The following is a 25301-nucleotide window of genomic DNA, read 5'->3' on the forward strand; positions in this document are numbered from 1 at the left end:
GTAGTTGCTGCAGTGATAATGAGGAAATTAGTCATTTGCCTTTTAGTTTTTGGGCTCTACGCAATACAGACAGTGGGACACATGAACAGTGACCCAGCGCCAGGACGTTCACCGGGACCACCTGTGGTAGCAGCAACAACATTTATAGCATCATCATCATCATCAGGCGAACTAAACGAAAACGACGAAGACGCACCAGAGAAAGGGGCAGCCAAAGATATAAAAAACAACCCACACAGCTATAGCAGTTTAAATACCAACAACAACAACCACACCTACCCAGATACGAATGATGAGGACAAAGATGATAAAGGATATGAAGCCAAGAGCAGGGAAAATACTAGCGTCGATAACGATGATGAGGCTGAAGTTGATGAAGCCTACAACAACAATACCACGGCATTACCCACAGAGGCATATCCTGACAACAGCCACAATAACGATCAATATCACAGCAACAACAACTACGCTGACAACAACCAGGATAACGAGTCGCTACACAGAAGCAGCATAGAAGAGCTTAGAGACCCCAACACACCAAACTCATCGTCATCCACGTCGTCCGCATTAGCCTCGACACCCACTTCATCTGAAGAAGATGCAATTAATTTTCAATTAACCAAAACTCAGCCAGAGCAGCAGCAGAAGGAGGTCCTGACAAATCATCATCACCTGCACCATGAAGCCAAAACAGATACAACTCACTCCGAGCTCCCAGAGAATTGGGAAGAGCAGGAGAGGGAGAACAAACAGCACCAGATGACAACGACACATGCTAGCCCAGAAGCAGCACCAGCAACATCCGCCAACGAAGATGGCGAACAGATGCAGCCAGAACATGGCGAAGCCATAAATGTCATGTCATCGTCATATAGCCTCAACCAGGAGCTGGGCAGAGAGGAGCATAAGGAGAAGATGGAACATAATGGCGATTTAACCTCGTCAGCAACAATAAGCACCACTTCTTGTCGCTCAGAACTGGATGACTTCCTCAATGAGGCTAGTGCTGTGATTGATGCCGTCGATTTGAGTGACATTGACACAAAGGCAAATCAGGCCAACAGCACCACCTCCAGCAGCAGCGGAACAAGTCTCACTCCGCCGTATGGCATGCAAATTGAACTGAGTTTGCAACACGACACTTTCGATACCTCCAGCGAATTTGGCATCAATTGTGGCCTACTCTACAAAGGTAAGCGCAAATACAAAATTCATTCAATTCAATGCAATTGCTCCCTCATTGTTGTCCCCATTGATTGTGGTTAGCTAGCAAAATTCTTTTATTTCCTTTTGCGGTTTATTCTGGCACATTTGTGTGCAGTTTAAGCTGCAACTAATGGCGGAATATGAAATGCCACAATCGAAACGCTAAAAATAACTATTATTTCTGTGGTTTTTTGTTAGGACAGAAAACTCGAACAGCACTAGAATAGAGAATGGTCAACCGCTTTACGGAACTTTAATTTATTCAAATGGTCAACAAATTTTTTGTGGAATCCTCATTGGGGTCAAAAATGTCGCAAGACTAAAGGTATAGATGTGATGTATAAGATGTGACAATATGTTCCGAAAATCTGATCGATGAGATTCAGGATTGGAGGGTCTCCATGGAACACTCTTTCTCTGACCATTGTTACATTAGGTTTAGAATAGTACGGCCAGCGCCGATAAGCTTCCGGAATAAGTTGAAAACCAACTGGACAAGATTCGGAAGACTACTCAGAAGAAGACTTGGGCAAGATAATTTTGATTGTCCAACCAAAGAAGACATTGACGAAAATGTCAACAGGATTATGACTGCACTGGTGGGGTCCTTCGAAGATAGTTGTCTTCTTCGGGAAAGGTAATTATTCTAGAAAAATCCCTGGCTGATCGGGAAGAATCGCAATTTTGGGAAAGAGATCCGCAGACTTTTTAACAAAACACGTCGTAAAAAAGAGGAATTTTATTGGGATGTGTATTACACACGGCTCACGGAATACAATAAGATTACCAGAGTGGCAAAACGTGCCTCCTGGAAGCTTTCGTGCGAACAGGTCGATAGCGTTAATGACGCCCCCAAGATAAAAAAGTTTCTCTCAAAAACCCATGTCCAAACTTAAACTTTAGTAGACGATATGAGAGTGAGAGCAGAGACAACGGAGGACATGTTGAGGCTTTTGATGAAAACCCATTTCCCACAGGATACGACAGGACTCACGGAGATACCGGAATCTTGAAATAATGACGTTGATCGAAGGTTTATAGTAACGGAATTTATGGTGAAGGAATCCTTGAGGAGCTTCAAACCATTTAAGTCACCCGGACCTGATGGAATATTTTTGGCGTTACTACAGAAAGAGTCAACTATCTGGCGCCTTGTCTGGGCAAAATTTTCACAGTGTGTCTAGGACTTTCATATACTCCGAAAGCCTGGCAGGAGGCAAGGGTGGTATTTATACCTAAGAACGGCAAGGCAAGTTATGCGACACCAAAGGCCTACAGACTCATAAACCTTACATCCTTTCTACTCAAAACCATGGAACGTATGGTGTACACCATGATAAAGAGTATGACATCCAGTGAACTGCTCGGTCGGTGGAGACTGCCCTGCACGAGGTTGTGCATAAAATAGAAGAATCGTTAGATGCAAAAACGTACACACTGGCGGTACGCCTTGTCATCGAGGGGACTTTTAACAATGTGCGGAGCGACACACTGATCCAATCCTTAGACCAGTACCGGGTGGACCCGGTACTTAGAGACTGGATAAACCATATGCTAAGGAACAGGTGGATAAATTGTGGGCCCCATAATAGAAATATAAGGGAGAAAGTGGCACAGGGCACACCACAGGGGGGCATTTTATAGCCACTCCTATGGGCGACCACCTATTATGGATGTTGACTGAACACAGATTTGAACACGCATGCTACGCAGACGATGTTATAATACTTCTAAGAGGTAAGGATCCGAACGAGCTATGCAGAATAGCCGAAAGGGTCTTGCATATGGCATATGACTGGGCCAGACCCAGAGGTCTCAATGTTAACCCAGAGAAGATTGAAATATGCCTGTTCACGAGGAAGACGAAGGTGGGTTAACGAGGAAAACGAAGGGTATTGCATATGGCATATGACTGGGCTAGACCCAAAGGTCTCAATGTTAACCCAGAGAAGACTGAAATATGCCTGTTCACGAGGAAGACGAAGGTGAACCAATGTAACGCACCACATTTCCTCAATAAGACGATTTCGATATCTGACAAGGTCAAATACTTAGGTGTGATCTAGGAGAGGAAACTGAATTGGAAGTGTCACATTCGGGAGCGTACTGAGAAGGCTCACAGATGTTGGGCACTATGTAGACGGGCCGTAGACTTGAAATGGGAATTGAATACAAGGATAGTCCTCTGGCTCTACAGGAGCCTGATTAGACCAATACTTACTTACGCCTCAGTAGTTTGATGGACTGCTATGGAGAAAAAGTGCAACATAAGGACCATACAACAAGTTCAGCGAACATGTTGTCTTGGCATAGGCGAAGCGATGAGGACCATGCCCACTAGGGCACTGAAAACTATTAAGTGTGAGGCAGATTAAGTGTGAGGCAGCCAATACGGCTATGAGACTTAAGGCAATGGGAGAATGGATTTAGGATGGGAGCAGCTCATACCATCGCGATATAATCGAGGCGACGATAGGAAACCTGGAAGGAAGGGAGAGGTTTCCGATCGGATACCTGAGATGAACCTTGAAGTCGAGTGCGACGCACTGCTGCCAGCGGCACAGTATTGGATTGATTGAACACTAGTATTGCCATATGGAAGATCATGTTACACGGATGGTTCGAGGCTAGAGAACAGAGTGGGCCTGGGGATCTGCATTGAGAATGCAGGGACTGAGATCTGTTTTAAACTGCCTGACCATAATACGGTCCTATAGGTGGAGACCTGGGCGATCACGGAATGCGTGAGGTGGTGTGGTACTAATGCGAGGATGACGAGTGTGAACATCTTTACGTACAGTAAAATGGCCATGGAAATAACAATCAGGAGGGTAAGGACACGAAAAGTCTTGCAGTGTAAAATGGAGATTAACGCCTTCTCTAAGGATGGCAAAATCGGCATCGTTTGGGTGCCGGGCCGGGCCATAAGGGCAGACGATTTGGCGGTGAAGGCCAGAGGACTGCCGTCAATAAACAATAAACGTTAACCCGAAGCCTTTCGGGTCGACGGAGTCCAAGTTAAGGGAGTGGGCGACGAATGCGCATGCAACATTGTGGAACAGCGAAACGGTCGGTAGGACGGCGAAAATCCTATGGGGGATCCAGATCGTGAGAAGACGAGGCTATTACTGAAGGGAAGCAAGACGGGTGTCAGTATAGCTATTGGTATCATAAAGGGACACATAGGACTACGAGCTCTCTTATGTATAATCGGTGCGGCAAGTGATAGCATGTGTAGGGCATGCGGGGAAGATGATGAGACGTTGGAGCATTTCCTTTGTCATTGCCCGGCTTTCGCGTCCAACAGATACCGGTACTTAGGTGGAGACGCAATATCAGACATGAACCAACTTAGGCGCGTGGCATAGAAAACAATTAAGGATTTTGTAAGTAGCACAAGTTCCTAACTTGAGATTTTCTTTTTAGAGGTTACTTTATAGTTTTTAGAGCGCACAACAAGCCGATTAGTGGCTTAGGTGTATGTCCATAGTGACATGGGGCGGATTAATATCTGCACTCTCTTTTTAACCTAACCTAACCTAAAGGTATACTCGCAAATTTGTATCAATGCTAAAGTTTGATTGTGGCGGCACCCAAAAACCCGAACATCGTTCCGAATGTGAATTTCAGATTCGTACTTTAGTCTCTGATGCCTTTTTTGGCCCTGAAAATAGATATTAGATTCGGGTTCTATTCTCATTTGCGCTCCATATTGCCACGGTAGGTAAATGTGGTTGTGCCCGGTGAAGGCGTCGAATTTGAATTCAGAGGTTCTATAGACCACTCTAATTAAAACAGCCAGATTTTTAAAAATGGATCGAGGGACTATTTCCGCGTCAACATTATCTCAGAGGAAGAGAAGAGAAGAGAGAGAAGACTAAGCAGACAAAAGAAAAGTAGAATCAACATGTATACTTGCCACACGTTGCAGCATTACTACATGGCTGGAGTAGGCGGAATGATTAAGCAAATTTGCCCATAAACTTTCCATTAAGGAACAGAGGCAAACTTCTCACATTTCACTGTCCGATTCATGTTTTAAGCTCAACGATAGGAGGCCTCCTTTTTATAACCAAGTCCGAACGGCGTGCGCAGTGCGAAACCTCTTTGGTTGAGAAATTTTTACATGGCTGCCATACCAAACGGTACAGTTCCTTACAAATGTCACAGTAAACTGTGTTAGGCCCATCGACATCCTCGTTCAATATGGTCACCATCGGTCTATATTTGGATGTAGTGGTTAACTAACATAAGTACATACCCGAAGGAGGCCACCGTAGCGCAGATGTCAGCATGTCCGCCTATGACGCTGAACGCCTGGGTTCGAATCCTGGCGAGACCATTAGAAAAAATTTTCAGCGGTTGCTTTCCCCTGCTAATGCTGGCAACATTTGTGAGGTACTATGCCATGTAAAACTTCTCTCCACGCCGTTCGGACTCGGTTATAAAAAGGAGGTCCCTTATCATCCCGATACGGGATGACTATGAGCACCACACAGGCTGGAACTTTGAGCCCCGACTTGTGTGGTGCTCATCGTCCACAGGTTGCGGATGGTGGAAAGCTCCGTTTTTATGCGGAGTAGCGGCTGCGGGCAGTCAGCAATTTTCGAGAGGAGAGTCTCAGTGAGGAGTCAGGTGGCACTGGCTCTTAATTAAATACTGAGTGCCAATGATACTCGAGATGACAAGGCGAGTTATTGGCGCCTTCAAATAACCAATGGCCAACATCAGCGTCTGTTCCCAGATTAGGGACGGCTGGCGGCGAGCGTCGGATCTTGGAGCAAGCGGCTCGCCACAACGAGGGATACATGCAATCCCACAAAACCCATGCGGTTGGGGCGCTGGGACAGTAACCCGCCCCCGGAAAACATAGAACTACTATGAAAAACAAAGGAATAGTAAAAACGGAGGCCCCTTATCATTGAGCTTAAACTTGAATCGGACTGCACTCATTGGTATGTGAGAAGTTTGCCCCTGTTCCTTAGTGGAATGTTCATGGGCAAAACTTGCAATTTTATATACCCGAGGTGGTAAGTATCCAAAGTTCGGCCCGGCCAAATTTAATGCCTTTTTAGATCCACCACCATAAGATGGGGGTATACTAATCAAGTCATTCCGTTTGTAACGCCTCAAAATATAGATCTAAGATGCCACAAAGTAAATATATTCTTGATCGTCTCGACATTCTGAGTCGATCTAGCCATGTTTGTCCGTCCGTCCGTCTGTCGAAATCACGATAGCGGTCGAATGCGTAAAGCTAGCCACTTGAAATTTTGCACAGATACTTATTAATGATGTAGGTCATTGGGGATTACAAATGGTCCCAATCGGTTCTGTTTTGGATATAGCTCCCATATAAACTGATCTCGCGATTTGACTTCCTGAGCCCCTGGATGACGCAATTTTTGTCAGATTTGACTAAAATTTTGCAGATGGTAATCTGTTATGATTTCCTTCAACTGTGCCAAGTACGGTCCAAATCGGTCTTTAGCCTGATATAGCTCCCATATAAACCGATCTCCTGATTATACTATTGGAGCCTCTAGAGGGCGTAATTCATATCATATTTGGCTGAAATTTTGTACAATATAAACCTTTGAAAATTATTCGACTGTTGCAAGGTTGTCCACCCTTTTACGGGAAATATTAAATAGGAGACTTAGAGAAGTCTTGGATACACGATAGTTATTCATGACGAGCTTAATGTGCTGGCGCGACCGAATGATTTTGGGCTGCGCATGATAAAGCTTAGCACCTGTCTTGCCAATGTTGATACTGAGCTGTTTTGGTCAATTTCCACTCTTCCCGTCCGAGACGATCTGGAGTCCAACAAGTAGCGGTATTTGGCTACCAAGTCTGACAGGAGCCCCTAGGACTTCGGTTTCAGTCTGACAATGTAGGGTAAAACACTTCGACAGCCTGCGTGTTGGCTAAGCCAAATCGCGGATAGAGCTGTCCGCTGAGTTGCGTTTTCAATCACCTGATAAATACCCAAATAAATACCCAAAAAGGGTATATATTGGTTATTTACCCAATTAATACCCAAGCGTTGGGTATTTACCCGGTCGAAACTAATTTCTATTTAAGAGCTATATCGGTTTACATGAAAGCGTTATCCAAATCTAAACCGATATGACCCATTTGCAAACCCCAACGACCTACATCAATAGTAAGTATCTGTGCAAAATTCCAAGTGACTATCTTTGCGCTATCGTGATTTCGACTTACGGACGGACGGACATGGCTAGATCAACTCAGAATGTCGAAACGATCAAGAATATACAGATACTTTATGAGATCTTAGATCAATATATCGAGATGCTACAAACGGACGACCAGATTAGTATACTCCCATCCTATGGTGGTGGGTATAAAAAACAGCTATATACAACTTGGCTCCATATTGTGCCTTCTGTTTGTTGTCTTTTCAATATGTTACAAGTCCTTCGTATCCTTATTTATATCTACCTCCTTAGACAGATTGTATAATAATGGGAAAGCAATAAAAAAAACCAACAACCTATTCTATAGATAGCAGATAGTGAAAACCTCAATTTAAAAAAGTGGGAATATTTAAGCACAGCAGGTAGGGAGACCAGGTAATATGTACATTGTATCCCTTCCATTCCTGCCAAGCGGTATCCTAGAAAACTGTATAATTTTGTAATTTGCATAACTTTTAAATATGAGCAAACACATTAGTTCCGGTAAAAAGTTTTCATATGCACTGCATGGAACAAAGTCGTTCTTCGAGTTATGCAAAGACGCAGAACAGACATGCTTTTAAGCATTGCGCAAAGCAACAAAATGTTAGTCACACACTCGAATGCAAATGAAGAGAAACTTTCTATTGGATATACTTAAGCCGCAAAGGAAAAGATTTATGTTATTAGCAATCCAAAAGTGTCAAAGTATTATAAAGTAGAAACAAATCAGCTCTCAGTTGCACTACATGTGGCATTATCTCGACTAAGGTTTTACGAATCCAAGTATTTTGTAACACTTTTTATGTGGTAAGCTATGATTTATTGGGTTGCCCAAAAAGTAATTGCGGATTTTTCATATAGTCGGCGTTAACAAATTTTTTCACAGCTTGTGACTCTGTAATTGCATTCTTTCTTCTGTCAGTTATCAGCTGTTACTTTTAGCTTGCTTTAGAAAAAAAGTGTAAAAAAAGTATATTTGATTAAAGTTCATTATAAGTTTTACTAAAAATGCATTTACTTTCTTTTAAAAAATCCGCAATTACTTTTTGGGCAACCAATAGCTTTGTACAGTCATATTATCAGGACAAATAGTATTTTCTTCAAGCAATTGGCTCAGTCGAGTTAAACATGTAGTTGCTACTTATTGACACAATGAACACATTCCGCTAAAACAGCTCCACTTTTCCCTTGTGTCCCCTTCTCTTCCAGTTTTGTTTCTCTGGGGGATCAGAGTGCGTATTCGTCATGTCATTACACCAAATTTTGATTAAGGAGTTACAGCAGCCTGCTATAAAGCTTTGCTTATATGATGCACATAGGAGTATTCATAGTTTCTGCCATCATATAAACCAACACCTTAAACTAGCACCAAAATATGGCTTGCCGAATATCAATAATCTTCTTTCTTTAATGGGCTATGACAGAACATTTGTTCCACTAGCCTTCGATCTTCTGCGCTCACTTTATAATCTCTGACACCAAGTTTGAAGGTGTCTCCCACCACTTGATCTTTCCATTGGGCTTTTGGTCGCCCCGGTTTGCGTGTACCATGTTTGCCTTCAAAAGACTTATATGCTGGAGCTTCTTCATCCATTCTTACAACATGACCTAGCCAACGCAGCCGTTGTATTTTGATGCCTGTAACTATGCCATCGTCGTCATACAGCTCGTGGTTCATACGACGCCTATATTCTCCATTAACGCAAACTGGTCCTAATATATTTTACGAAGAATTTTTCTCTCAAACACTCCAAGCACTGCCTTGCCTGCTTTCACAAGTACCCATGCCTCAGAACCATACAACAACACGGGTAGTATCAGTGTCTTGTAAAGTGTAGTCTTCGTCTGTCTAGAGGTGGCCTTGTTTCCAGACCGCTAACCTAATCCAAAGTAGAATCTGTTGGCCAGTATTATTCTTAGCTTTATCTCAAAATTGGTGTCATTCGTTTCGGCTACGGCAATGCCGAGGTGGATAAAGTTGCTGACTATCTCAGAGTTGTGGTTCCCAACTTGCACCATTTTCTTCATCTAATCGGTGTAATAAGACGCTTTAGGAGCTGAAACCATCCATTTCGTCATATCTTCATTTACTGCCAGACCCATTTTTAATGACTCTCTTTCGATTCTTTCAAAGGCTGCAGTTACTACTTCCGGTGACCGACCTATGATGTCGATGTTGTCCGCATAGGCGAGTAGCATTCGTTCTCTGATGATTAGTGTATCATATCTATTCACATCTGCATCTCGTATAATCTTCTCCAGCAGGATATTAAAGAATAAACACGAAAGGCTGTCTCCTTGCCTAAAACCTCGTTTGGTATTAAATGGTTTGGAGAGATTCTCTCCTCTTATTACTGAGGAACGCGTATCAGCAAGTGTCATTCTGCAGAGTCTTATTAATTTTGCAGGGATACCAAACTCAGACATGGCTTGAAATACCTTTGAACGTAAAGGAGTATCGAAGGCGGCTTTATAATCAACAAAGAGATTGGTAGGTGTTGATTTTTTTCCAGGATTTGGCGCAGTGTGAATATCTGGTCTAGGGTGGATTTGACAGATCTAAAGCCGCATTGATAGGGCCCATTTATTCCTTTGACTTTAAGTTTTAATCTTTCACCCAGCACGCACGAGAGTATGTTGTGTGCTATGGGGAGGAGACTCCTCTGCAGTTGGCACATTCCGTTTTGTCTCCTTTCTTCTGTACGGGCCATAGTATGGCGAGGTTCCAAATATCGGGTATGCGTTCTTCTAGCCAGATTACGCAGACAAACTGATGCATACGCCTTATCAGTGTGTCGCCTCCGGTTTTAAATAGTTCAGCGCGTAACCCGTCGGCACCTGCTGCCTTGTTGTTCTTCAGTCGGGTCACTGCTACTTGGACCTCATATTGACTATATGAGGGTTTGGTTCTGCGATATCCTATTCATCGTCGGACAATTGTAGTTGGGTAAAATGTTCTTTCCTTATCCTCAGCATGCTATCTGTGTCAATTTCCAGATTTCCTTCTTTGTCCCTGCAGGACTCCTGTACATCTCAATTCGCTCACACTCACGTCTTTCCAATTCTCTTTTATACCCACTACTGAAGGATGGGGGTATATTCATTCATGAGTGAGTTGGGTTCGGCAAGTCGATATCCTTCTTCAATTTGCTCCAGATCAGTTCAGATTTTGATATAGCTGCCATATAGACCGATCTCTCGATTGAAGGTTTTGAGCCCATAAAAGGCGCATTTATTGTCCTATGTCGCCGAAATTTGGAACAGTGGGTTATGTTAGGCCCTTCGACATTTTTCTACAATTTTGCTCAGATCGGTTCAGATTTGGATATTGCTGCCATATGGACAGATCTCTCGATTTAAGGTCTTCGGGCCATAAATGGCGCATTTATTGTCCGATTTTGCCGAAATTTGGGACAGTGAGTTGTGTTAGGCCCCACAACATCCCTCCTCGACCGGTCTTTCAATTTAAAGTCTTGGCCCCATAGCAGTCGCATTTATAATCCGATTTCGCTGAAATTTCAAATAGTGACTTATGCCAGACTTTTTGACATCCGTGTCGTTTTTGACTCCGATCGGTCAATACTTGGATATAGCTACCAAAAAAACAATATTTAATTCTAAAAAATTGAAAAAATGACTTGTGTTTATTAGACCACTTAATGTCCGTCATGAATCTGATCCAAATCGGACAATATTTCGTTAAAGCTGCTGTGGGGGCATAAAATATGCATTTTTCACCGGACTATGACGAAAGCTGGTTTACATATATACCCGAGTTGCTGGGTATCCAAAGTTTGGCCCGGACGAACTTAACGCCTTTCTACTTGTTCTTTCTGCGGAATAGACGTTTCCCCTTTCTCCTTTTCTGCCGATACTTCTCCTTCGTCTGGTGCGTTACTACTGATTACATGGTTGCTCTATATGCCGCATTCTTGGCTTCAGTAGCATCTCGACAGTCATTTTCGTACGATTGGGTTTCTTGGGGGAGGCTTCCGGTACCCAAGTACGGATTTCGCGGCATTTTCCATGGAGTGGACAATAGTTTGCCACTGCGCCATTATATCATCGGAACAGGGAGTGCTTTCATGAAGCAGTTGGGTCAGTCGAGTGGAGTATGCCGTAGCCATCGGTTGTGTTTGCATCTTTTCAATGTCCAGCTTCCGTGCAATAAGGTAATGATCCGAATCTATATTCGCTCTACGGATCGATCGGTCATCTAACACGCTGATTGAATGCCTTCCATCTATCACAACGTGATCAATTTGGTTCCTCGTGTTTTGATCGGGTGACAGCCATGAGGCTATGTGAATATTTTTATGTTGAAATCTGGTGATATTAACTACCATGTTTTTTGCTGCGGCGAAATCTATTAGCCTTAACCCGTTAGCGGACGTTATCTCGTGGTAACTAAACTTTCCGACTGTAGAACTAAATATGTCTCCCTTCCCTATCTTCGCATTACAATCTCCCAGAACGATTTTAATATCATGGGCGGGGCAGCGGTCATATTCTCTCTCTAGTTGCTCGTAGAAAATATCCTTGGTCTGCTCGTCCTTGTCTTCCGTCGGGGCATGGGTGCAAATAAGGCTGATGTTGAAGAATTTGGCTTTTATGCGGATTGTGGCTAGCCTCTCATCCACCGGAGTAAAGCTGGTGACAAGGTGTTTCAGTCTGCGACTAACCACAAATCCACAGCCAAATTCATTTGTCGTGTTATGGCGGCTGTAGTATAGTTCGTCAATCTTTGGTGTTGTAGTGACGCCATTCCCGGTCCATCGCACTTCCTGTAAGGCGGTTATATCTGCCTTGTACTTCTCTTATACATCCGCCAGCGCTTACACTGCACCTTCTCTATAGAGAGTGCGGACATTCCTGGTGCAGATCCGCAAATCATGGTCTTTTTTTTCGTTTGCGTGGGTCGTCAAAGTTGGGGTCCGTTTTTATACCCTCCACCATAAGATGGGGGTATACTAATTTCGCCATTCTGTTTGTAACTACTCGAAATATTCGTCTGAGACCCCATAAAGTATATATATTCTTGATCGTCGCGACATTTTATGTCGATCTAGCCATGTCCGTCCGTCTGTCTGTCGAAAGCACGCTAACTTCCGAAGGAGTAAAGCTAGCCGTTTGAAATTTTGCACAAATACTTCTTATTAGTGTAGGTTGGTTGGTATTGTAAATGGGCCATATCGGTCCATGTTTTGATATAGCTGCCATATAAACCGATCTTGGGTCTTGACTTCTTGAGCCTCTAGAGTGCGCAATTCTTATTCGATTGGAATGAAATTTTGCACGACGTGTTTTGCTATGATATCCAACAACTATGCCAAGTATAGTTCAAATCGGTCCATAACCTGATATAGCTGCCATATAAACCGATCTTGGGTCTTGACTTCTTGAGTCTCTAGCGTGCGCAATTCTTATCCGATCAGAATGAAGTTTTGCACGACGTGTTTTGTTATTATATACAACAACTGTGCCAAGTATGGTTCAAATCGGTCCATAACCTGATATAGCTGTCATATAAACAGATCTGGGGATTTGACTTCTTGAGCTTCTAGAGGGCGCAATTCCTATCCGATTTGGCTGAAATTTTGCATGACGTATTTTATTTTTACTTTCAACAACTGTGTCAAATAAGGTTCAAATCGGTTCATAACCTGATATAGCTGCCATATAAACCGATCTGGGATCTTGACTTCTTGACCCCTTGAGGTCGCAATTATTATCCGATATGCCTGAAATTTTGTACGACGGATCCTCTCATGACCATCAACAATCGTGTTTATTATGGTCTGAATCGGTCTATAGCCCGATACAGATCCCATATTAATCGTTCTCTCTATTTTACTTCGTGAGCCCCAATGGGCGCAATTCTTATACGAATTGGCGGAAGTTTTACACAGGTCTCCAACATATAATTTAATTGTGGTCCGAACCGGACCATATCTTGATATCGTTTTAATAGTAGAGCAACTCTTTTCTTATATCCTTTTTTGCCTAAGAAGAGATGCCGGGAAAAGAACTCGACAAATGCGATCCATGGTGGATCCCGGCCGAACTTAGCACGCTTTTACTTGTTACTATTCCTTTGTTTCTCATAGTAGTTCTCATATTTTTTCTGGGTGGGTTACTAGCCCAGCGCCCCAAACGCATGGGTTTTGTGGGATCGCAAATGTGGGATCGTTGTGGCGAGCCGCTTGCTCCAAAATCCGACGCTCGCCTATAACTGCCCCTAACCAGGGACGCTAATGTTTGCCTTTTATTATTTTTTGGCGCCAATAACACGCCTTGTCATCTAAAGTATCATTGGCACTCAGTATTTAATTATGAGCCAGAGCTACCTGACTCCTCACTGAGATTCTCCTCTGGAAAATCGCTGACTGCCCGCTGCCGCATTTGCAGCTACTCCGCATAAAAACGGAGCTTTCCACCATACGCAAACTGTGGACGCGGCCGGTAGCTTTCAGCTAAGCTTCCAGTGATAACGATGGTTACCACAGAAGTCGGAGCTCAAAGTTCAAACCTGTGTGGTGCTCATAGTTATCCAGAGTCGGCCGGGTGAATATCAATAATGCAATATTGATTTTCTTGTCTACTTCTTAGATGATATTAAAGATAATCCACTCAAGGTGCCACCCAAAGGTGGCCAGTGTCCATAGTCTAGAAGAAGAAACATCTAAATTTGGCATGAGTACATCATGCCTAACCGATTACCACAGTTGCTTGGTAACCAATCAGCTTAATATACTTTCCGTGGTGTAATTATTTAATCGAATATTTTATCTTTTCGATGCATATAAAATATGCAAATCCATGATACAAAGCACATTCACATACTTCTACCTCAATCCTCTCATTTTTAATGAGAGTGAATAGAAGCTCACATACACAGCTTTCTCATAAATAACTGCAAGCATACATTACAAAACACTCGCACACCCTAAATCAGGTACACAAACTCACACAGGTATGTGTGTGTGTGCTCACCAACCATCAATCAGGACTGAAGGGGACAGCCAGAAACCTAAAACACACACTAAACAAACAAACACAACTCAGTGCTAAACACACTGCTACAACAACAGCAACAACAACAAACTAAACAAATGAGTGAATCCCATTTCACAGGCACTTTGGCCTTTGTAGCAATTGTTGCTTTTATTTCTTTTGCTGTTATTTATTTTAAAGTATGTTAATTTATTCGAATACCAAACAAGGCGATGCGATGCCCATGCCGATGCGTAACACGTCCCTGTGGATGTGGGAACCTTTCATGAATGCCACAACCATGAAAGGCATGACATGAGCCAAAGAGTGATGCGAGAGGTATGGTAGGGGTGCATTATATGCATAATTGAGAATTGACACTTTACACTCGACGTTTTATTGGCACACAACCAAGTGTAGAAAATAGGCTCATTTACTCGCCCCATGCTGCCCCATTGACAACGGCTTTTACACATCCGCATTCATTTCGATTACCATCAATCAATGGCTGTCACTGGTGGATGGAAATTCTGAATGATGATGAGAGGTGCGAGAGGCGAAAGGTCATCAAATATGCAATTGAATGTAGATGTGTTGGAATGGCAAAAAGAATATTGCAGATGGGAGCTAATTATTTTGATGCTAAGTGGGTAAGCAATTGAAATGGGAGACCAAAATATTCTCTTTTGATTGAAATATCCCTTGAGATATTGGAATGTGTATTACACACAGCTCAAGCAATACAATGAGATGATCAGAGCGGCAGAACATGCCCACTGGAAGCCTTTCTGCGAACAGTTCGATAGCATTGATGAGGCCGCTAAGATGAACAAGTAAGAAGGCGTTAAGTTCGGCCGGGCCGAACTTTGGATACTCACCACCTCGGGTATATATGTAAACCACCTTTCGTCATGATCCGGTGAGAAATTCATAATTTATGCCCCCATAGCAGCTATATCGAAATATGGTGCGATTTGGACCAAATTTGACACGGATATTGAGAGGTCTTAGAAGTACAACTCATTGTTCAATGTTGTAAAAAACAAATAAAAAGTGAAAGTTCGGCCGGGCCGAATGTTATATACCCTCCACCATGGATCGCATTTTACGAACTTGCCACGGTATCTCTTTTTAGGTAAACAAAGGATAAAAGAAATGAATTGCTATGTTATTGGAACAATATCAAGTTATGGTTCATTTCGGACTATTATTGAACTGAATATTGGAGACCATAGTAGAAGTCATTGTGTAAAATTTCAGCCAAACCTAGTAAGAATGCGCACTTTGGGGGCTGAAGAAGTAAAATAGGGAGATCGGTTTATAGGGGATTAGGCTATAAACATTAGGCTATAAACCGATTCATGCCTCGATACGTATGTTAAAGGTCATGAGAGAAGCCGTTGTACAAAATTTCAGCTAAATCGGGTAATTATTGCGTCCTCTAGGGGCTCAAGAAGTCAAGATCCCAGATCGGTTTGTATGAAAGCTATATCAGGTTATAGACATATTTGAACCATTCTTAATATAGTTGTTGAAAGTCATAACAAAACACTTCATGAAAAATTTCAGCCAAATCGGATAACAATTGCGTCCTCTAGTGGCTCAAGAAGTCAAGACCCCAGATCGGTTTACATGGCAGCTATATCAGGTTATGGACCTATTTGAACCAGTCTTAATACAGTCTTTGGAAGTCATAACAAAACACGTCATGCAATATTTCAGCCAAATCGGATAGGTATTGCTCCCTGCAGAGGCTCAAGAAGTCAAGATCCCAGATAGGTTTATGTGGTAGCTATATCAGGTTATGGACCGATTTCAACTATTCTTAGCACAGTTGTTGAAAGTCATAACAAAACACCTTTTCCAAAATTTCAGCCAAATCGGTTAATAATTGCGTCCTCTAGGGGTTCAAGAACTCAAGACCCCAGATCGGTTTATATGGCAGCTATTAGGTTGCCCGAAAAGTAATTGCGGATTTTTTAAAAGAAAGTAAATGCATTTTTAATAAAACTTAGAATGAACTTTAATCATATATACTTTTTTACACTTTTTTTCTAAAGCAAGCTAAAAGTAACAGCTGATAACTGGCAGAAGAAAGAATGCAATAACAGAGTCACAAGCTGTGAAAAAATTTGTCAACGCCAACTATATGAAAAATCCGCAATTACTTTTTGGGCAACCCAATATATCAGGTTATAGACCGGTTTGAACGATACTCAGCACAGTTGTTGAAAGTCATAACAAAACACCTTCTGAGAATTTTCAGCCAAATCGGTTAATAATTGCGTCCTCTAGGGGCTCAAGATGTCAAGACCCCATATCGTTTTATATGGCAGCTGTATCAGGTTATAGACCGATTTGAACCATACTCAGCACAGTTGTTGGAAGTCATAATAAAACACCACGTGCAAAATTTCAGCTAAATCGGATGAGAATTGTGCCCTATAGAGGCTCAAAAAGTCAAGATCCCAGATCGGTGTATATGGCAGCTATATCAGGTTATGAACTGATTTCAACCATACTTCGCACAGTTGTTGGAAGTGACATCAAAACACTATGTGCAAAATTTCAGTCAAATCGGACGAGAATTACGTCCTCTAGTGGCTCAAGAAGTCAAGACCCAATATCGGTTTATATGGCAGCTATATCAAAACATAGACCGATTTGGCCCATTTACAATCCCAACCGACCTACACCTATAAGAAGTATTTGTGCAAAATTTCAAGCGGCTAGCTCTTCTCCTTCAAAAGTTAGCGTGCTTTCGACAGACGGACGGACGGACATGGCTAGTTCGAATGAAAATGTCGTAACGATCCCGAATATATATACTTTATAGGGTCTTTGACGAATATTTCGACGAGTTACAAACAGAATGACGAAATTACTATACCCCCATCCTATGGTGGGGGGTATAAAAATATTGGTCTTTTTGGTAGCCATATACAAATATAGACCGATCTGAACCATATACGACACGGATGGCGAAAAGCCTAACATAAGTCACAGTCCCAAATTTCAGCGAAATCGGATTATGAATGTGCCTTTTTTGAGGCCAAAACTTAAAATTGAGAGATCGGGCTGTCGAAGGCCCTAACACAACTTACTGTCCCAAATTTCAGCGAAATCGAACAATAAATGTGCCTTTTATGGGTCCACAACCTTAAATCGAGAGATCGGTCTATATGGAAGGTATATCCAAATCTGAACCGATCTGAGCCAAATTGGAGAAAAATGTCGAAGGGCCTAACAAAACTCACTTTCCCAAATTTTGGCAAAATTGGACAATAAATACGCATTTTATGGGTCCAAAACCTTAAATCGAGAGATCGGTCTATATGGCAGCTATATCCAAATCTGGTCCAATCTGAGCCAAATTGGAGAAGTATGTCGAAGGGCTTAACTTAACTCACTGTCCCAAATTTCATCGAAATCGGACAATAAATGCGCCTCTTATGGGTCCATAACCTTAAATCGAGAGATCGGTCTATATGGAAGCTATATCCAAATCTGGACCGATCTGAGCCAAATTGGAGAAAAATGTCGAAGGGTCTAACATAACTCACTCTCCCAAATTTTGGCGACATAGGACAATAAATGCGCCTTTTATGGGCCCTAAACCTTAAATCGAGAGATCGGTCTATATGGCAGCTATATCCAAATCTGGTCCAATCTGAGCCAAATTGGAGAAGTATGTCGAAGGGCTTAACTTAACTAACTGTCCCAAATTTCGGCTACATCTGGCAGTAAATGCGCCTTTTATGGGTCCAAAACCTTAAATCGAGAGATCGGTCCATATGGCAGCTATATCCAAATCTTGACCGATCTGGGCCAAATTGAAGAAGGATGTCGATCGGCTTAACACAACTCACTGTCTCAAATTTAAGCAAAATCGGACAATAAATGCGCCTTTTATGGGCCCTAAACCTTGAATCAGGAGATATTGTAGGTTCATATGGCAGCTATACCCAAATCTAGACCGAAGTGAGCCAAATTGAAGAGGTATGTCGAAGAGCCTAACACAACTCACCGTCCCAAATTTCAGCAAAATCGAATAATATATGTGTCTTTTATGGGCCTAAGACCCTAAATCGGCGGATCGGTCTATATGGGGGCTATATCAAGATAAAGTCCGATATAGCCCATCTTCGAACTTAACCTGCTTTTGGACAAAAAAAAGTATTTGTGTGTGTTTCAGCTCTATATCTCTATTTTTAATGACTAAAGCGTGATTCCAACAGACAGACGGACGGATATCTTTCAAAACCCTTTGTCCAAACTGAAACGTTAGTAGACGACTTGGTAGTGAAGGCCTAAACAGAATGAGGGCGTTGAGGAGCGTCGCTTTGAAAAATGAAACTACAAAAACAAATGTCAAAAAATCAACTCGCAAAAGTTAAACGATTTTTAATTTTATGACTTAAAGCACTACCTACATGTGGCAGCACAGAATGACATTGGCTTTCAATCGCCAAAATTGACATTTTTAACTTGTCAGCGTTGCTTTTGTGGGATTTGTGTGCAGAGTTGCATGTTTGCAACGCGACACTCAACGCGCCCATTCTGTTTCGGACTTGAGAGCAGAGACAAAAGAGGACATGTTGTGGCTTTTAATGAAAACTCATTTTATACAGGAAACGATGGGACTCACGGATACACCGGAATCTTGGAACAATGGGGTTGATCAAAGGCTTATCATTACAGATTTTATGATAAAAGAAGTCTTGAAAAATGCCCTGAACTGTCGCAGATCCCTCAACGAGTTGGCTAAACAGTTGAATATTTACCTATTCTGGGTGCCAGGCCACAGAGATATTCTAGGCAATTTTAGATCAGACCACCTTGTGAGAATATAAATTTCCCCACACATGCCATGTGAACTGGAATCTGTGGGTATGTTTCTGGCGACTTGTAATCCAAGTCTTCAAGAGTCTCTTTTAGAGCGCACAACAAGCCGATTACTGGCTAAGGTGTATGTCCATAGTGGCATTGGGCGGATTAATATCTGCACCCACTTTTCAACCTAACCTAGTCTTGAGGACCAGGCCCGAAGGGCAACTTATAATAGATGACCTCGAAGGGGGGGAGGTTTGTGACAATTGCAAAATTATGTGTCCTAATCTAGACTGGAAAACGTCTACCGTCGCTGGTAAGAACCAACGTCTCTGCCATTGCGTCAGTCATGAGAGGTGACCGGAAAACATGTTGAGAGACTGAAGGTTTCGAGTAACGAGTTTTGCCTAAGCTTTGACTAGGTCAAGGAAGAAGGAGCTATAGAACATTTGCTGTGTGTGTTTTCAACAATGGCAAATAGAAGGAGTTCCACTTTAGAAGGAGTTCCACTTGTCTGATTTAGTGGATGTGAACACTCGCAAATTGTTGGGTGTTTTTTTAGACCATCTGAATGTCTCAACGGTAGAAACTAGAAGGGATCTTCCTTTTCCTGTTGTTTCACAATGGTGGAAAACGTCTAATTGAGTCTGATGGCAGACAGCTACTTGAACCTAATCTAACCCAGCACAATCTGACAGCAGCCACATAATGGTGGCAGTCCAAGAGAACCACCGCTCCTAACTCAGGATCACAACCACGGCTTTGAGGATTTCAAAAACATCTCCCTGAAAGACTCTATACCTGTCCAGAAGTCTATATAACGCCCTAATTCCCAGGAACTAAATAAAATCTCCTGTCCCGGTTCCCCCATCCAACATGGAACCATCTGTGTAAAAATAGACACCCGAGAAGGGTGGTACGCCCGCAGCCCAAAGTTCCCTCAACACCTCAACGGGAAGACAGCTTCCAGAATGCCATCGAAGAAAGATCCGGTCGGCACATACTCGGTTTTGTCGCACATGCCACATAGTCGTCTCACGTCAGCGGCCTTCGGCAGAACAAACGAATGCCGGAAAACCAAAAACGTCAAGTCCCTGGCTCCGTCAGTTTGAGGGCAGTCTTGAACGCTGCGCACTCCATGAACAAGTGCAAAGGTATCAGATCAAGTGTGACATTCAGTGCTGCTCTCGGAGCACTTCACGATATTAGCCACCGCAATATCCAGTTTTCCATCATGCCGCGCAGACTAACTTTCTCGAGAATTCGCACACCAGACACCCGTAGATAAGGATCGCCAGAACTATTGAATGTACATTCAGTGGATCGTACTTGGCCTAAGTGCCCAACTCCTACCTTTCGAATTGCAACATGAGTGGAGGCGCATTCAGCCCCCGTTTGACTCTCTCCTCGACATGTTTTCTCCAGTTCCATTTTGGGTCAAGAATAGCGCTTATTTCTGGGCTTTGTAGGGGCTCAAAGACCCTAAATATGGTCCAATTTTGCTCATTAAAGAACTTAACCTGAATATGCAAAAACTAGGTAAGCAAAGGCTAAAGTGGGGCCCATCCGACTATATAGTACCTTACACTATATCCAAAGCCCTGAGGATCACAAAAGCCTCAGCCTGAAAGACTCTCCACCCACCCGGAAGTCCATGTAACTCCCTAATCCCTAGGAATTTAACAAAAACTTCTGCTCCGATGCCCCCACCCAGCTGGAACCTATTCGTGTAAAAAAAAACTCGAAGAGGGGAACGCCCCCTGCCTAAAGTTCCCTTCCCGAGAAGACAGCCTTGAAGAAAGATCCGCCCGGCACATACTCGTAGGCGTCTCACATCAGCGGCCTTCCGCAGAACAAACCAATGTCTGTAATCCGGAGAAGGCATGTCCCTGACTCCCTCAGTCTGAGGGCAATCTTCGCCGCGCACTTCACGAACAAGCGCAAAGGTCTCAGATCAAGAGTGATATTCAGTGCTGCTCTTGGAGAACTCGTCCTTGCCCCCGATATTAGCACCACCGCAATACCCTGTTCCTTCTCCATCATGCCGCCCAGCCTAAACAGGCCATCTCGGATGAAGGTTGTATATGGGAGCTATATCTATTGTAAATCTAATCCGATTTTGATGAAAAGTATGCAACCCGTATAAAAAGGCTTAGTTGCATATTCCCATTATATTTAGGGATTATTTTGCTGGAATAGATGTTTCTTTGGCTTGTTTATGCCTCAATGTTAACCAAATCGTTTGCACTCAATTACCTCAATTGATCTCAAACGGAATTTAAATTAATCTCTTTGACTATGCCAAACAAACTTTTTTTTCCTAGGTTCACTTTCCATTTTTAAACTCTACGTCACACGTCACAGCTTTGATGCAACCATTTAATCGTTCTAATACAAAATGCATGAAGGCCTTTGCCAAGTGAATTGTCATTGGACCTAAAGCGTTAATGATGGTGTCATTTACGCAAAATGCCTGGGACATACTCTAGAGCGTCACCACACATTTGGGCACGTTCTAGCATAGAAATGCACACCACAAAGGAAAGACCACGAGTAAATGCTGCCACTGGCGCTGGCACATGCACAGCAAATATTTTCCCAGCATGACATCAAGTGAAAGTTGCGAGGAAAAAAAAAACTCATTATAATGCAATGAGATTTGAATCAGTTTCTGGGGAGAGAAAAACAAAAAACAAAGTCCGTAGTAGTTTGGCTCATGGCTCAGGCTCATAGTTCTGTTTCATGACTGGTGGCGGAAGCGTATACAGCAAACTTGGCCCATACACTTTGAAACTCTGACGCAACATAAAAGTGCAAATTGCAGTTGAGTGAAGGATTTTTTTTTTATTTTTTGGCAAATGATAAAACTTTGGCAATTTTTTGCTTAATTTTTGTTTTTTGTTTTTTTTTTTCGCTTCATAGGAAAAACCTCCATATGGACCTTGTTTGAAGTGCCACCGATGAAAGTGGGTGAGGGGGGGGAAAGAATTGCCAGGAAATTTATTCATTCATTTAAGTATCTTTGACCTTTTTTGGACTTAACATTGGCAAAACAGTGGTTAGGCAATGCCAATGTTGACAAATGTCATTCAATTGTTTAATATTTTCATATTCTCTACTATAGCATAAGGGGGTATACTGACATTGGCATTTCTTGTGTAACATCTCGATATATTGATCAAGATTAGGTTTAGTGGGTAGGTCACAGCTAAGGTGAGTTCTGTGGTAGGCCAGTTTGGTCTAGGCCAAACAACAAAAAGTTCGGCCGGGCAGAATATTATATACCCTCCACCATGGATCGCCTATGTCAAGCTCTTTATAGACAAACAAGGGATAATGGATAAGAATTGCTATGCCATTTCAGCTATAACAAGTTGTGAACCGATTGGGGCCATACTTGGTATGACTGTTGGAGACCAAAGTGGAGTTCATTGTCCAACATTTCAGCCAAATCGGATAAAAATTGTGCCCTATAGTGGCCTAAGAAATAAAATTGGAAGATCTGTTTATATGGGCGCTACAACAGGTTATGGACCGATTCAGGCAATATTTAATACGTATATAGGTCGTTGTGCGAAATTTCAGCCAAATCAAATAATAATTGATCTCTCTGGGTTCTCAGATGGATTTCCGCCAAATCGGATATTAATCGCACCCCCTAGCGGCTCAAGAAGTCAAGGTCCCAGATTGGTTAATATGGGAGCTATGACAGGTTATGACCCGATGGTTGACATTGATGTTATTGGTGACCAAACCAAAACATTTCATGCAAAATTTCAGCCAAATTTGTTAATAACTGCGCCCTCTATCGGCTCAAAAACTGCGCCCTCTATCGGCTCCAGATCCGAAATCGATGTATATGAGAGTTATATCAGCTCGTGAACCTACTTGAGCGATACATGGCACAGTTATTGGTGGTCAAACCAAAACACTTCATGCCGAATTTCAGCCAAATCGGATAGTAATTGCGCCCTCTGGCGGCTCAAGAAGTCGAGATCCGAGATCGGTTTATATGGGGTTTATATCAGCTTATGAAAAGATCTAAACCATATTTGACACTGTTTTTGATGGTAAAACCAAAACATTTCATGCAAAATTTCCGCCAAATCGGAAAGTAGTTGCGCCCTCTAGCGGCTCAAGAAGTTAAAATCTGAGATTAGGTTATTTGGAAGTTATATCAGGTAATGAACCGATTTAGACTATATTTGACACAGTTGTTGATGACCAAACCAAACCGTTTCATGCAAAATTTCAACAAAATCGGGTAATAATAGCGCCCTCTAGCGACTCAAGAAATCAAGATATGAGATCGGTTTATATGGGAGCTATATCAGCTAAAAAACCTTTTTGAGCGATACCTGTCACAGTTATTGGTGGTCAAACCAGAACACTTCATGCAGAATTTCAGCCAAATCGGATAATAATTGCGCCCTCTAGCGGCTCAAGAAGTCAAGATTCGAGATCGGTTTATATGGGAGCTATATCAGCTAATAAACCTATATTAGCGATACTTGACACAGTTTTTGATGGTAAAACCAAAAAATTTCATGCGAAATTTCCGCCAAATCGGATAGTAATTGCGCCCTCTAGAGGCTCAAGAAGTCGAGATCCGAGATCGGTTTATATGGGATTTATATCAGCTTATGAAAAGATCTAAACCATATTTGACACTGTTTTTGATGGTAAAACCAAAACATTTCATGCAAAATTTCCGCCAAATCGGAAAGTAATTGCGCCCTCTAGCGGCTCAAGAAGTTAAAATCTGAGATTAGGTTATTTGGGAGTTATAACAGGTAATGAACCGATTTAGACTATATTTGACACAGTTGTTGATGACCACACCAAACCGTTTCATGCAAAATTTCAACAAAATCGGGTAATAATAGCGCCCTCTAGCGGCTCAAGAAATGAAGATATGAGATCGGTTTATATGGAAGCTATATCAGGATATAGACCAATTTGGACAATACTTGGCACAGTTGTTAATGGTCGAACCAAAACATTTCATATAAAATTTTAGCCATATCGGATGATTATTGCGCCCTCTAGCGGCACAAGAAGTGAAAATCCGAGATCAGTTTATATAGAAGCTATATCAGGTTATGAACCAATTTCAGCCGTAGTTGTCACAGTTGCTGATAGCCAAACCAAACCACTTCGTGCAAAATTTTGGCCAAAAAAGGACCATACTTGTCATAGTTAAGAGAAAAACGCTTGGTGCAAAATTTTGCAAAATCGGATAATAAGTGCGCCCTCTATCGGCTCAAGAAGTCAAGATCCGAAATCGGTTTATATGTGAGTTATATCAGGTTATGAATCGATATGAGCAATACTTGGCAAAGTTGTTGATTGCCTAACCATGCAAAATTTCAGCCAAATCAGATATCACTTGCGCCCTCTAGCGGTTCAAGAAATTAAAATCTTAGATTGATTTATATGAGAGCTGTATCATGTTATGAACCTATTTGGACCATACTTGGAGCAGTTGTTGATCGTCAAACCAAAACAGTTCTAGCAAAATTGCAGCCAAATGGACTAATAGTTGCGCCCTCTAGCGGCTCATGAAATTAAAATCCTTGATCGATTTATATGGGAGCTTTATCATGTTATGAACCTATTTGGAACACACTTGGTACAGTTAAAATAAAACACTTGCTGTAAAATGTTAGTGAAACTGGATAATAATTGCGCCCTCTATCGGCTCAATAAGTCAAGATCCGATATCGGTTTATCTAAGAGCGATATTAGTTCATGAACCAATTTGAGCCATACCTGTCGCAGTTATTAATGGTCAAACCAAAACACTTCATGTAAAATTTCAGCCAAATCGGATAACAACTGCGCCCTCTAGCGGCTCAAGTATTCAAAATCCGAGATCGGTTTACATAGGAGCTTTATCAGGTTATAAACCAATACGAATCATGGCAGAATTGTTCAGAAAAAACACTTAGTGCAAAATTTCAGTCATATCTGGTAAGAATTGCGCCCTCTAGAGGCTCAGGAAGTCAAGATACGATAAAAATCGAAATGCGTGAATTTATGCGTAGCACAAAAGACCCTTCGGGG

At 42.2% G+C, this 25301-nt stretch overlaps 1 protein-coding gene across 7 annotated transcripts in view; it reads left to right on the plus strand.

Annotated features, from left to right (window-relative positions):
- The window catches only part of LOC106084839 (uncharacterized), a 299433-nt gene that overhangs the window by 141798 nt on the left and 132334 nt on the right, over nucleotides 1–25301 (plus strand). For all 7 annotated transcript variants that reach the window (XM_059366723.1, XM_059366722.1, XM_059366725.1 and 4 more), the window contains exon 2: nucleotides 1–1192. This exon is cut by the window's left edge and continues 620 nt beyond it. In XM_059366723.1, the coding sequence (XP_059222706.1) occupies nucleotides 19–1192 (1174 nt within the window). In that variant the 5' untranslated portion in view covers nucleotides 1–18. The remainder of the gene's footprint in view (nucleotides 1193–25301) is intronic.

Source organism: Stomoxys calcitrans, chromosome 4 (genome assembly GCF_963082655.1).
Source record: "Stomoxys calcitrans chromosome 4, idStoCalc2.1, whole genome shotgun sequence".
NCBI lineage: Eukaryota > Metazoa > Arthropoda > Insecta > Diptera > Muscidae > Stomoxys > Stomoxys calcitrans.